General features: G+C 40.6%; 1 protein-coding gene across 1 annotated transcript; it reads left to right on the top strand.

Annotated features, from left to right (window-relative positions):
- Positions 1 to 10,621: 10,621 nt before the first annotated feature.
- Positions 10,622 to 11,545, top strand: LOC143666736 (olfactory receptor 9G4-like). Its single transcript, XM_077140310.1, has one exon. It carries the CDS (start codon positions 10,622 to 10,624, stop codon positions 11,543 to 11,545), a length of 924 nt encoding a protein of 307 aa, XP_076996425.1.
- Positions 11,546 to 12,034: the final 489 nt, after the last annotated feature.

Below are 12,034 nucleotides of genomic sequence, written 5' to 3'. Positions count from 1 at the left end.
AATCATTGTAAGATTTATATGCTTTAAGTTACTTCTTTTGAACGTATTCATTCATAGATGAGAAAAGAGGGTAAACTGAGAAATTTCAATTCCAAAGGTAATATGCTTTTTGTTGGTAGAGAAAATGAATTAGAAAGTTATGAGAAATGATGTCATATAAAATGGAAATGGAAACAAGGTTGCTGCTTTTTCCCTTATTCTTATATTTTGGCTTTCTTAAAATAAAGATACCAGATTTCTTTAGGTGCCTAAGAAAATAAATACCTTTACTTGACTGTGAGTTTCTAGCAATATAATTCCCCAACCAAATTAAAAAATCAAAGGCAAAAGTATAACATCTGTATGACACAGATGAAATATATGATAAATGATAGATAGATAGATAGATAGATAGATAGATAGATAGATAGATAGATAGATTCCAAAAAGCTTTAAGGTTAAGGGAAGAGTCTGGGTAACAGTCTCTACTGGGTGAAACAATGATTTATAGTGATTAAATTTATATGCATTTATATTTATTTGTATAATCAGTTTTATATATTACATATTTATCATTTAAAATGTGGAATATTTCAATGTAATGCATCACATTTCCTAGAAACAGCAGCATTTTGAAACACAAAACATCAGATGGCACCAACCTAAAAATTCCTATTATTGGTTTTCAAGGATAGATTGGCATTCACTGAGGGACAAAATACAGAAGGATAACCATGGTAGAGCAAAAAGAATATGGCAAGGAGCATAATTCTTGACCACTTGATATATTCTAGAAAATTTAATTACTAAAATTTGAAAAATCTTATATTCAGACACGTTTAATATTTGCATTCTGACAGATCTACAGTCTATTTTAACTGTTTTATTGTATAGTGTAACATATATACAAAACAAATAAAAAAACAATAATTTTCAAAGCACATTTCCACACGTAGTTACAAGACATATCCCAGAGTTTGACATGAGTTACCATGTGATCTTCTCATACTTTTTCTCCAGAATATAGGTGACTAGAAGGTTTAAATATTTTTATCATCACAATCCTTCTTCTTTGTAAAAAATAAGATATAAAAAAGCAATAAATTTCAAAGCATGGCACCACAATTAGTTGTAGAACATGTTTCAGAATTTGACATGGTTTACAATTCTACAATTTTAGGTTCTTACTTCTAGCTACTCTAAAATACTGGGGACTAAAAGAGACACCAATTTAATGATTCTGCTTCATTTTCATTTCTTGAATCCTATCTTCACCAGAGAGTCTGCTTTTAATAAAATACTATATATTTCATCATATCCTCAATAATATATCATACCTGAACTGCAAATGAATTGTAATTGAGTCTTTGGAGACTGAGGTAACTTTTTCTGGGTTGCTATATGGAAGGAGTCCCAAAAGACTGTTGTGGAAATACATATGTCATATCAAAGACAAACAAAATCATCAGAGGAGAGGGAAAGAATGACATTTCCAAGAAATTGCCTTTCTGACCAAGGGTAAGTATATGGGATCAGGGGTAGCTAAGCATTTGGTCTTTTTGTGTCCTTAGTTGTAATTAAGAATAAGACCTCAGTGTCTGGCCTGGCTTTCAAATGATCACTTCTGTGCCAAAGGTACACACACATATAAACTCATGCACTCACACACCACACACATGTACAGTCACACTTGCACACCATATGCTGACTTTAAAACAGGGTCCCATGCAACAATGTATCTGGCCTTCATCTTAAATTGGAAATTCAGTCTTTTAGCTTAACTTGAATCATCATACAGTCACTTACCTAGTGGAGAAACTTACAAGACAAAAAAAATGGCATGTTGTTTGACACTTAACAATGTTTTCCAAGCTGTCAGGGGTGGCATTTTCATTTCTTGATACTGATTTTCATTTTCCATAGAATTTTGTGAGCTCCCAGCAAAGGAAGCAGGAAGCAGGGCTGCTACAGGGGAAGACACAATTTACAAGCAATTCATGTCTGATATTTTCTGTGCCTTTTATTTCACATTCACATATTAATTGAATTTATTTCAAATTCAAAAAAGGTCTGAAGTCTTGGAAAAGAGTCCTCTCCTTCACTTATTCTTCCTTCTTACTGGTCTTATGATACATGAAAAAGTGAATCCTTCTTTGATATAAATGCAAGTGCCCATTTTCTCATCCTAGAAATATTTATAGACTGCCCATTAGTTACCAGGAAGTGTTCAATATGCTGGAGATACAACATTAAAAGAAAAGTCAAATTGTTCTGTTCTTACAGATGTCATAGTCAGGTTGTATTTAGGTGCAATAAAAAGATAATAAACTCAAACATAAGTTGGAAGAAGACAATAAGTATGGGAGAAATGGAGCATTCTGTGCAGAGTAATAAGGAGGGATGTGCTGGTGGATGTTGGCATGAAAACTAAAATAGATTATTAAGATGAGTTTACTTGAGAAAATGACATTTGAAAGGGGCTTAAAGTGAAGCAGGCAGGCCCCTGGCAGCAAGCAGGCCCCCTGTTTACTGAGGCCACTTCCTCTTTGGAAATTCTCCCAGGCCATAAGGATGGTTGAATGCACATTTAGGCAAGATGAGAGAAGCCCCCTTTCCCCATGAATGCTCATCTGCTTGTGTAAACTCAGGTTTGCAATCTTTCTGGGTCTGATGGTCAGCACACAACCAACTGTTTCCCTTGAGCACTGCTAGTTACCATATTAGGAAAACCCTGTCCCAAATGAACCATTCTGCCTATAAAATCTAGTGCCAGACACTGTTTGGGGAACAGGCTTTCAGAGGTGACTTGGCTGAGCCTTGTGTGCATGTACTAATAAAGCTTGCTTCCTGAAACTTTGGAGCCTCGATCCTGGTTCTTCTGGTGTTTTGTGTAATGTTCCTAGAAGCTTGCAGCCTTGTCCCTGGTTTTGCACTACATTTCTGGGGGCTTGATTGGGATCGAGAGGCCGGTGATATTCTCACCTTCCTCGCCCACAGCAATGGTGTTGCCCAGACCTGAGACCTGATGAAATCCAGTGCCAGCACCGGGGACCTTCCCTGTCTTTCTGAATCCCAACCTCCCCAAAGGAGGTGCTGATCACCACCAGAGAGGTGACAGATCCCGGACATTTTCTAGAACCATTTTCCTGAGAGCACTGTCCATCTGACTGGTAAGCACTTGGGCATGTTAGGCATCATCCCACTCATAAAAGACTAAGGGAGCCTGAGTGGCAGGGGAGCCTGATCACCTCCCTAGATTCTCCAAGTACCAGTCTGCACCCAGAGGACCAGGGGAAATGAAAGTCTTCAGGTTTGGTTCCAGGAAGGGCCATGCAGGAGGGGTGTTGGAGTGAGTGTGTGCAACTGTGAGTGAAAGGAAGTCCTGGGCCATAAGAGTCATGCAGTAGGCCACCACTCAGTTCAGACCCTGTGATTTGTGTGAAGCTGATAAGGGCCAGATGAGACTGAATGAAGTGACAGTTTGTTCAAAGCCCCTTGTTGTCTGTCTGTAAGCACTCTCCCTAATCACTGGTGATGCAAATATGGGAGGGCAAGTCAGTAAGACACCATTAAAGTGTATGATGTCCAACTTTAAGAAGGCTTTTACTGATGATTGGGGAGTCAAGCTGACCCCCAGCCATCTTGAGAAGCTGTGTGAACTAAAATGGACCATCTTTCAGATAGGTTGATTATCTGAAGGAACTTTTGAGTTAGAAAAGGTGAAGGCAGTTTGTAGTGTAGTGGCAAGGATGCCTGGGCACCCAGATCAGTTTCCCTATATTGCCACCTGGCTGGAAGTGGCAAAAAAGAAGCCAGGAGGATAAAGACTTGATTTGATGGGCAGTGTAAGGTGTTTCTCACACAAGTGGTGGAAAGTTTCCACAAGGAACTGATCAGGAAGTCCAAGGTCCTGGTTCTATCCAGGGCACCAGAAGAAGAGAACCCCCCACCTTATTTCATGCCACCAACACCTATGACCTAGTTGAGCTCCTCCATAGCAAGGCCAGACCTCCCCAGCAGCTCAGAGATATCACCTGAGACCCTACTGAGCCTGGCCATCCCTGAGCTTCCCGAGCCATGACCAAGTGAGGCCAAGGAAAATAAAGAGAATTCAGGATAAAAGCAGAGATAATTGCTGCTGCCTATGAAAAGCAAGACCAAGGACCCCTGCTGAGAACAACTCAGTGAGCCCAAGTGCCCTTGGGAAGGGACCAGTGTGCTTATTGTAAGGAAGAATGGCATTGGAAAAATTAGTGTCCCAATAAGGTTGCCTCATCAACAGGCAGGGGAAAATGGGACACAGGCTCCAGTCCTCATCTGGATCCCAACACCATTACTGTAGCTGTTGATGAGCTCTGATTAGAACAGACTGGATTCCATATTTTAGGCCCCTGGGAACCCATGGTCAGAGTGAAATGGGGGGGCTGAGCAATGGACTTTATGGTAGATACTGGTGCTGAACAGTCAGTGATAGATAACCCAGCCCTTGGGAGATGCTTTCCCATTTCCTGACCAGACAATAGACACAGTGGGTGCCATCAGTATAGTGCAGAAGAAGCCATTCCTGAAGGTCAGAGAGTTCAGTATTGGGGGCAACTTTGTGCCACAGCAGTTCCTGTACATGCTTGAATGCCCACTGCCACTACCAGGAAGGGACCGCCTCAGAAAGTTGCATGCACAAATTACTTTTTGGCCATGAAGGAGAAGCCTCTTTAAAAATTGATGGTCCACAGAAAATCTTGTTTCTAACCACATTACTGGGTGAAGAGTGGGGGTGGCATGAAGAGCTTAAAGCAGGAGGGGGAGGTCTGCCTTAATCTGCCATTTCCTGACATTCCAAGTGTCTGGGTTGAGCACAACCTGCCATACTTAGCCAAATGCTGCTGCCTCATGGTGATTACCCTGAAGTCCATGGCGCATGCTGTGGCACTGCAATGGTACCTGATTCCCCAGAAAGCCCTCAAAAGGGTTCCAAAGCCATTTAGCAAGCAGGAATCCTACCAGATCATCTGGCCATATAACTCCCTGTGGAACACTCCACTGATGCCCATGAAGAAAACTCAAACAGGGGAATTTCACCTGGACCAAGACCAGTGAACAGTCAACACAGCTGTGGAAACCATTCACACCATGGTTCCTAACCCATATACCCTCCTTAGCCTGATCCAGGGAAAGCCAGATGGTTCTCATGCTTGGACTTGAAAGATGTCTTCTTCTGCATCTGGGTAGCCCCAGTCAGCCAGAATATATTCACCTTTGAATGGAAAAGGTCTTCTGTGGGAAACAGAAAAAGTCTTCAGTGGTTCAAAAACTCCCCCCTATTTTTGGGCAAATGCTAGAGGAGGTACCTGCAATCATTACAATATGTAACAAGAGCACACTTTCCAGTGTCAAAGGTGGCACTCACATAAGCCCTGAGTCTAGGCATTTTGGATTTAGAAAAACCCTTCACCCCTGTTCAGCCATGAGTGGGAAGGGACAGCTATCAGTGTCTTAATGCAGACCCTTGGATCATGGAAAAGGCCTGTAGCCTATCTCCCTAGGCAATTGGGCAATGTAGCACTAGGATGGTCTTCCTGCTTAAGAGCCACTACCCTCCTAGTTCATGAAGCTGGAAAGCACACATTTGGGCAGAAACTAATTGTGCTGTCTCCCCAGTCAGTCTCCAGTCTTATGTTGCAAAAGGGGGCACTTCTGGTTGTCAAACGCAAGACTCACCAAGTACCAGGCCACTCTGTGTGAAGCCCCAAACTTGCACCTTGGCACCTGCTAAACCCTGAACCTCACAACTCTGCTACAGTCAGGTCTGGGACTCCAAAACACAACTGCATAGAGACTGTGGATGAAGTCTACTCCAGTCACCCAGACCTGAAAGAACAACCATTAAAATGTCCTGGCATCAAACACTTCACTGATAGAGGTGGTATGGTAAAAGATGGAATGTGTTATGCTGGATATGCAGTTGTCACCCTAGTAGACATACTAGAGGCAGAGGCCCTACCCTTAGGAACATCTTCCCAAAAGGCTGAGCTCATAGCTTTCATCCAGAGTCTGAAGTTGGTGGCAGGACAAGAAACCAATATATACTCCACCTCAAAATATGCATTCACAACATTAAATGTGCACAAAGAGTGAGGGCCGATAATGGCAAGAGGAAAGCATATCAAGCATGGGCCAGAAATCCTGATATTAATGGAGGCAGTCTGCTGTGGCTGTCATCCACTCTCATGGCCACCAGAATAGAAATTCCTTAACTGCAAAAAGCAACCACAAGGTGAACTCAGCTGCCAAACAAGTGTCACTGGGACAGCAGGGTTCCCTTCAGAGCACAAACTGCTCTTTGTTCTCCTCATCCTCCACCCATTATAGTGGTGGAAAGAAAAGCCAAGCTATTCCAAGTCAGAGGGTGACTGCCTAGGGAGGAAAGGGAAGAAATACCATGATGGATGGTCGGTCCTGCACAACAGAATATTGCCATCCCTGAAATCCTAGCCTGGCCCCTAGAATAGAACAAATTTTCACTTTTAAACTCACTTGAGGGAAAAGGTCCTCACTGTTAGTTTGGGCACTCACCTCTACATACCCAAGCACCACTCTTGGGTGAAGCTAGCATGTAAGAGGTGTGTCACCTGCCAGACAAACAATGCCAAGCAGCCCAGTGCCAAGATGGGAGGTCTTAACAACCAGTTAGCAAGTCTAAGTCTGTTCATAGATTTACAGGTAGATTTCACAGAGCTTCCATGGGCCCAGGGATATCGCTATCTCTTGGTGTTCATCTGAACCTTCTCAGGTTGGGTAGAAGCATACCCCACCTGCTTGGAAACAACCTGAGAGGTGGTGTGAACCCTCCTAAAAGACATCATTCTTTAGTACAGAATGCTGCTTACCATTGGCTCTGACAGTGACCCCGCTTTTGTAGCCAAGACTCTCCAAAAGCTAGCATAAGTCTTGCAGTTAACTTGGAAGCTCCACACTTCCTATCAACCTCAAAGCTGTGGATAGATGGAACTGATGAATCAAATTCTAAGTGGCAATTGAAGAAAATATTCCAAGAAACAAAACAGACCTGGTGCAGGTGCTCCCTATAGCTCTGTTTAAGATTAAATCTGCCCCAATAAATAAAATAGATTTCTCCCCCTTGAATTGGTATATGCATGGCCATCACCCCTCACCAGGGTCTGGCAGGGAGACCTCAGAGAAATAGGGAACCTAAATCTAACCCAGCACTTGGTTCAACTGGGATGGATTCTATGTGAGCTAAAAGGGAAAGCACTGGGAGCAGTGCCTGAGCCTTTCAGCATCTACCCTTCCCCATATGTGAATTTGAACTTGAGGATTTAGTATGGATGAAGGGACTGAAAAAAGTTCCCTCCAGCCTCAATGGAGAGGACCTTACCATGTTGTTTTGCAAACCAAACACCTGTCACAGTTGTGGAAATAATCCCATGGGTTCACCACTCTTGGGTAAAGAGGGCCACCATAGATGATCCCTGTGAATGCACCCCTCATCCTGAACACCTGACATGCATCATTCTCTGGAAGCCACTGATCACTTCTCCATTTCAGCCAAGACAAGTTGACCAGCCCATGATTGAGAGCTTTATAACCATCGTTTCCCTGCTGTAGCTCACTGGAAGCAACTAATCAATGCATGCCCAGAGCTTGAGGAGATCTCTGAGTCCTACTTTAGTCACCCTGGAAGCTAAGTGATCTACACATGGCCAAAGATTGAGGGATCGACACATGGACATCCCGACCTGCTGGGTCTGTGGACTTATTGCCTTTTTCTTGCCCTTTGCATTTGTTCTTCATTTAGCAGTCTTAGCCCTCTTAGAAGCAGGATACCTGAAGTTCTTCCCCAAGACCTTAATCCAACGATATCCTTTCTACCTATGTACTCTGTAACCACCATCATGTTCCTCACCCTCATAAGTTTACTCATCATCCCCATGGCCCCTTCAGGGCCAGGCATGACTCCACACTATTTATTCTGGTGAAGAAGTAAAAACCACTGTGGTGTCCTAGGCCTGGTAGGTATATGCATTTTCATTCCATGTCTCCTGCCACTCCTAATAGGCAATTTGCAATGCTCTGTTGCAGCCCTAGTGGAAAAACAAACCATGGCAAAGGTCCTGGTTGTGTGGAAATACCAGTACCAACACCTGCAACAAGAAGAAAATGAACTGTAAGTGATGCGACTGCTCATTGGTGTGGACAAGCATCAAGGGGAGAAATGTAGCAGGCAGGGCCCTGGCAGCAAGAAGGCCCCTTGTTTGCTCAGGCCACTTCCTCTTTGGAAAGTCTCCCAGGCCCCACGGATGGTTGAAAGCACACATAGGCAAGATAAGAGGCCTCTGTAGGCATTTCTAATGAAATATGAAAAGATCTCATCAAATATATTTATGTACCTGTTCTGACACTTTATAGTTTCTTGTGTAACATAGAGATGGATCACTTTCATCTCTTTGAAGGAATCTTGTTTTTAAGATTTCACTAATACCTTGAGGCTCCCTCTTCAATTCATTCCCTAGCTTGCACCCAGGGTGAATGTTAATTGAGTATATTTGATAATGTCACACCCCCCATCATGGTAATGTCTTCATTCATGTTGGTTTAAAGATGAAAATCCTCAATATGACTTCCTATAAACTCCTTGATTTGGTGTCTCTTCTGGCTCATCATTGACATATTGCACTGCCTTATTTTTATTTAATCTTTCTTAAGTCCTTGAGCTTACTAGGCTGTTTTCCTACAAGAAAGACAGATAAATACTTTTTCTTCTGATGTGTCTGATCTTCCCTCTCTCCTACAATGAGAGATCAATGCTTCTTATATTTCAGAGTTCATATTCATGTTTCTTATTCCACGAAGACTTTCTGAACAGTAGGCCAGAAAATGTATTTTACCCATTGTTATTCTTTTTAGAGACAAAAATGGGAAGAATAGTAGTTGGTTCTGTCCAGATATTCCAATTTTTTGCCCAAATCATATTGAATTTAAATGAGCCCCAGCTATGACTTTCTGTGTAGAAAAAATGATACACCACCAGTGCTTAAGTTTAAACATTGATTGCAAAAACCAATATATAAGTGATAAAGAATGTTCTGAGTAAACATTGGAGGCCACGACTTTATAACACATTTAGTACATGATGTTAAAAAGAATAATTCTTGTCAAGATAACATGATTTGAGGCTGGAGATTTCCAAAAAATATTTAGAATACAAAAGAATGGTGTTATGTGTCTAATTATGAATCTCCTAAAATATGTGAGATTATTATAGAGAAATTGATAATGTGTGTCATGTAATGTCATTGAAATGCTGAGTGGATAAAGATAAAAGTAGTGAAACAGAAAGTTGTAAAAGTAAGCTGAAACCAGCTTGTAAAGAATCTTGGGTATCTAACTATGGCATCTGTATTCTATGTGTTAATAAGTAGATAAGAGGTGGAGAAATAGATTGGCCTTCTAGATTTTGGGCTGCTTTAACTCAGTGCCATCATTCAGCTTGCAATGTCTCTGAACATTTGCAGGTTGATTTGAAAAATTAGGACACCCACATATTTCTTCCAAACAAGCAATTATACTGCATTTCAAGTAGAGGACATCTGTTGGTAGTTTAGCTACAACTCAAAGTTAAAGGTTTTAAATATTAAACAACTTCCAATCCTTCCTCCTATTGCCACTATAATCAGAGAATGTCACTTGGCTACTTAGACCATCAACTCTAATTTGTTAATAGTAATATTTACAAATGGATGCCACCCTCTTACCTTCTCTGACGAGCTTTGGACTTAAGGACATAATCTTTGAAGGATTTATGTTCTCGTCCCAATATTCAGTGTGCATGGTAGCAAAAAATGCACTAACCATGCATATAAATTTTACACCAATTACTGGAAAGAAAAACACAACACTTACTTTATCTTAAAATGAATATTTTTAAAGCTGTTTTTAAAAAGTAAAGAAATTTGGGTTTTCACCATAGAAGGCTACATCTTTGCCTTTGTTAGGAGAACGAGTGAGAAAATTATACACTTATAACAAAAGTTAAAAGCATGACCTCTTCATTGAGAAAATTCTGGGTTCCGACATCTGATGTTTTCTTTCCAGACCGGTAAACTTGAAAGTTATTTAAGCTCTCTGTTCTTCTGATTTATTAACTATAAAGAGAAAATCATAATTTCTGTCTTAAATGGTTGTGGTGATGAATAAAGTTGGTTAAGACTAGGAAATAATAGCAACTGACCCTTTTGAGTAATACGTAATTTTACCACATTACAAATAATAGCAGGAGTGTTAGCACAATATGGGTATTTATACAAATATCAGCAAAGTACAAGGCACTTAAGAATTTTTAAATTATATGTGGAGCAATGCTGAGATTTTATGAGTTCTCATTATGTGACAAATTTGGAACTGGTGTTTTCATGTATGTCTCCTTTACTCAATCATGTAATCTGTTAGTAACATGTTAGTAACTTTCATGAGCTTCAGATACTAAATTTCTATAATTCTATCAGCAATAAAAATTAAGCCTCTTGGCAATTGTTGAATTAATTGATGTCCTTGTTGAACTGTTGCATGGGAAAAAAATCATTTTTTTTGTTTATAATCTCAATCAGGTTTTTCCTCTGTAGACATGGAAGTGGGAAATCATACATTCCTAACTGAATTCATCTTGCTGGGCTTCACATCAGACCTCCAGTTGCAGCTGATTCTATTTGGAATATTTCTGATCCTCTACTTGCTAACTTTGTCAGGGAACATGACCCTGGTTATCTTAATCTGGACTGATTCTTGCCTGCACACACCCATGTATTTTTTCATTGGCAGTCTATCTTTCCTGGACTTCTGGTACACATCTGTGTATACCCCCAGAATCCTGGCCATTTGTGTCTCTGAAGATAAATGTATGTCCTTGGAAGGATGCAGGGCCCAGTTCTTCTTTTCCTGTGCTGTAGCCTACACTGAATGCTATCTCCTAACAGTCATGGATCATGACTACCACATGGCAATTTTTAACCCTTTACCATATTTAGGTACCATGACCAATTCTCTCTGTACTGGCCTTGTTGCTGGGGCCTACACAAGAGGTTTCTTGAATGCCATTGCTCATACTTCCAACACTTTCTGCCTGAAATTCTGTGGTCAAAATGTCATTGATCACTTCTTCTGTGATGTCCCACCACTGGGGAAAATGTCCTGTTCAGATACCCAGATCTATGAAAAAGTCCTTCTAGGTTTGGTGGGCTACACAGTACTGTCCAGCATACTTGCCATCCTCATTTCCTACTTCAGCATCCTCCTGGCTATCCTGAGGATCTGCTCTGCCTCTGGAAGGTACAAGGCCTTCTCCAGCTGCACTTCCCACCTGATCTCAGTCATGCTTTTCTATGGGTCCATGCTCTTCATGTATTCAAGACCAAGCTCTACCTACTCCTTACAGAGAGACAAAGTGGCTGCCCTGTTCTACACTGTCGTGAATCCATTGCTCAACCCTCTTATATATAATGTGAGGAACAAAGATGTCAAAGAGACTTTCAGAAAAGCAGTATGGAGATGAAATATCATTTTTCTTCTTGCTGAACATTCTTTTTGAACTTTCCAAATTATTGCCTTAGAAACACATTTTTAAACCTTGCAATATTAAAATTAAATAAATTATACTGAAATAATGAACTAGCATATAAATCACTCTTTAATTGTTATTATTGTGTCATGATGTAAAGTAATTTAACCTAAAATATTGAATTGTTGATATTCTCCCCAATGGTATTTTGCCTCTTTGCAGTACTAGGGTCTCCTTAAAATTTATCTTCTTGCTTGTTTTGGGAGTTCTTAGAGAGAAATAAATGGAATTGGATTTATTTTTGTATTTGTTTTAACATTGAAGTTTGATAAAAAAAACTATATTGCTTTTGGAGGAAGTATAGAATAGCTAGACTACTGGAAATGTGATCTGAATTTTAAAATATTATTTTAGTTTCCTGGGTACTAAACCAAATGTCAAAATAGTGCTTTCCCTTAAAGAACATGAAATTTTCTCTGACAT

This window comes from Tamandua tetradactyla, chromosome 23, assembly GCF_023851605.1.
Source record: "Tamandua tetradactyla isolate mTamTet1 chromosome 23, mTamTet1.pri, whole genome shotgun sequence".
NCBI lineage: Eukaryota > Metazoa > Chordata > Mammalia > Pilosa > Myrmecophagidae > Tamandua > Tamandua tetradactyla.
This window is presented reverse-complemented; position numbering and strand designations above follow the sequence as displayed.

Excerpts from the sequence above, each read along its gene's own strand:
- LOC143666736 (XM_077140310.1), top strand. The coding sequence starts at position 10,622 with ATGGAAGTGGGAAATCATACATTCCTAACTGAATTCATCTTGCTGGGC.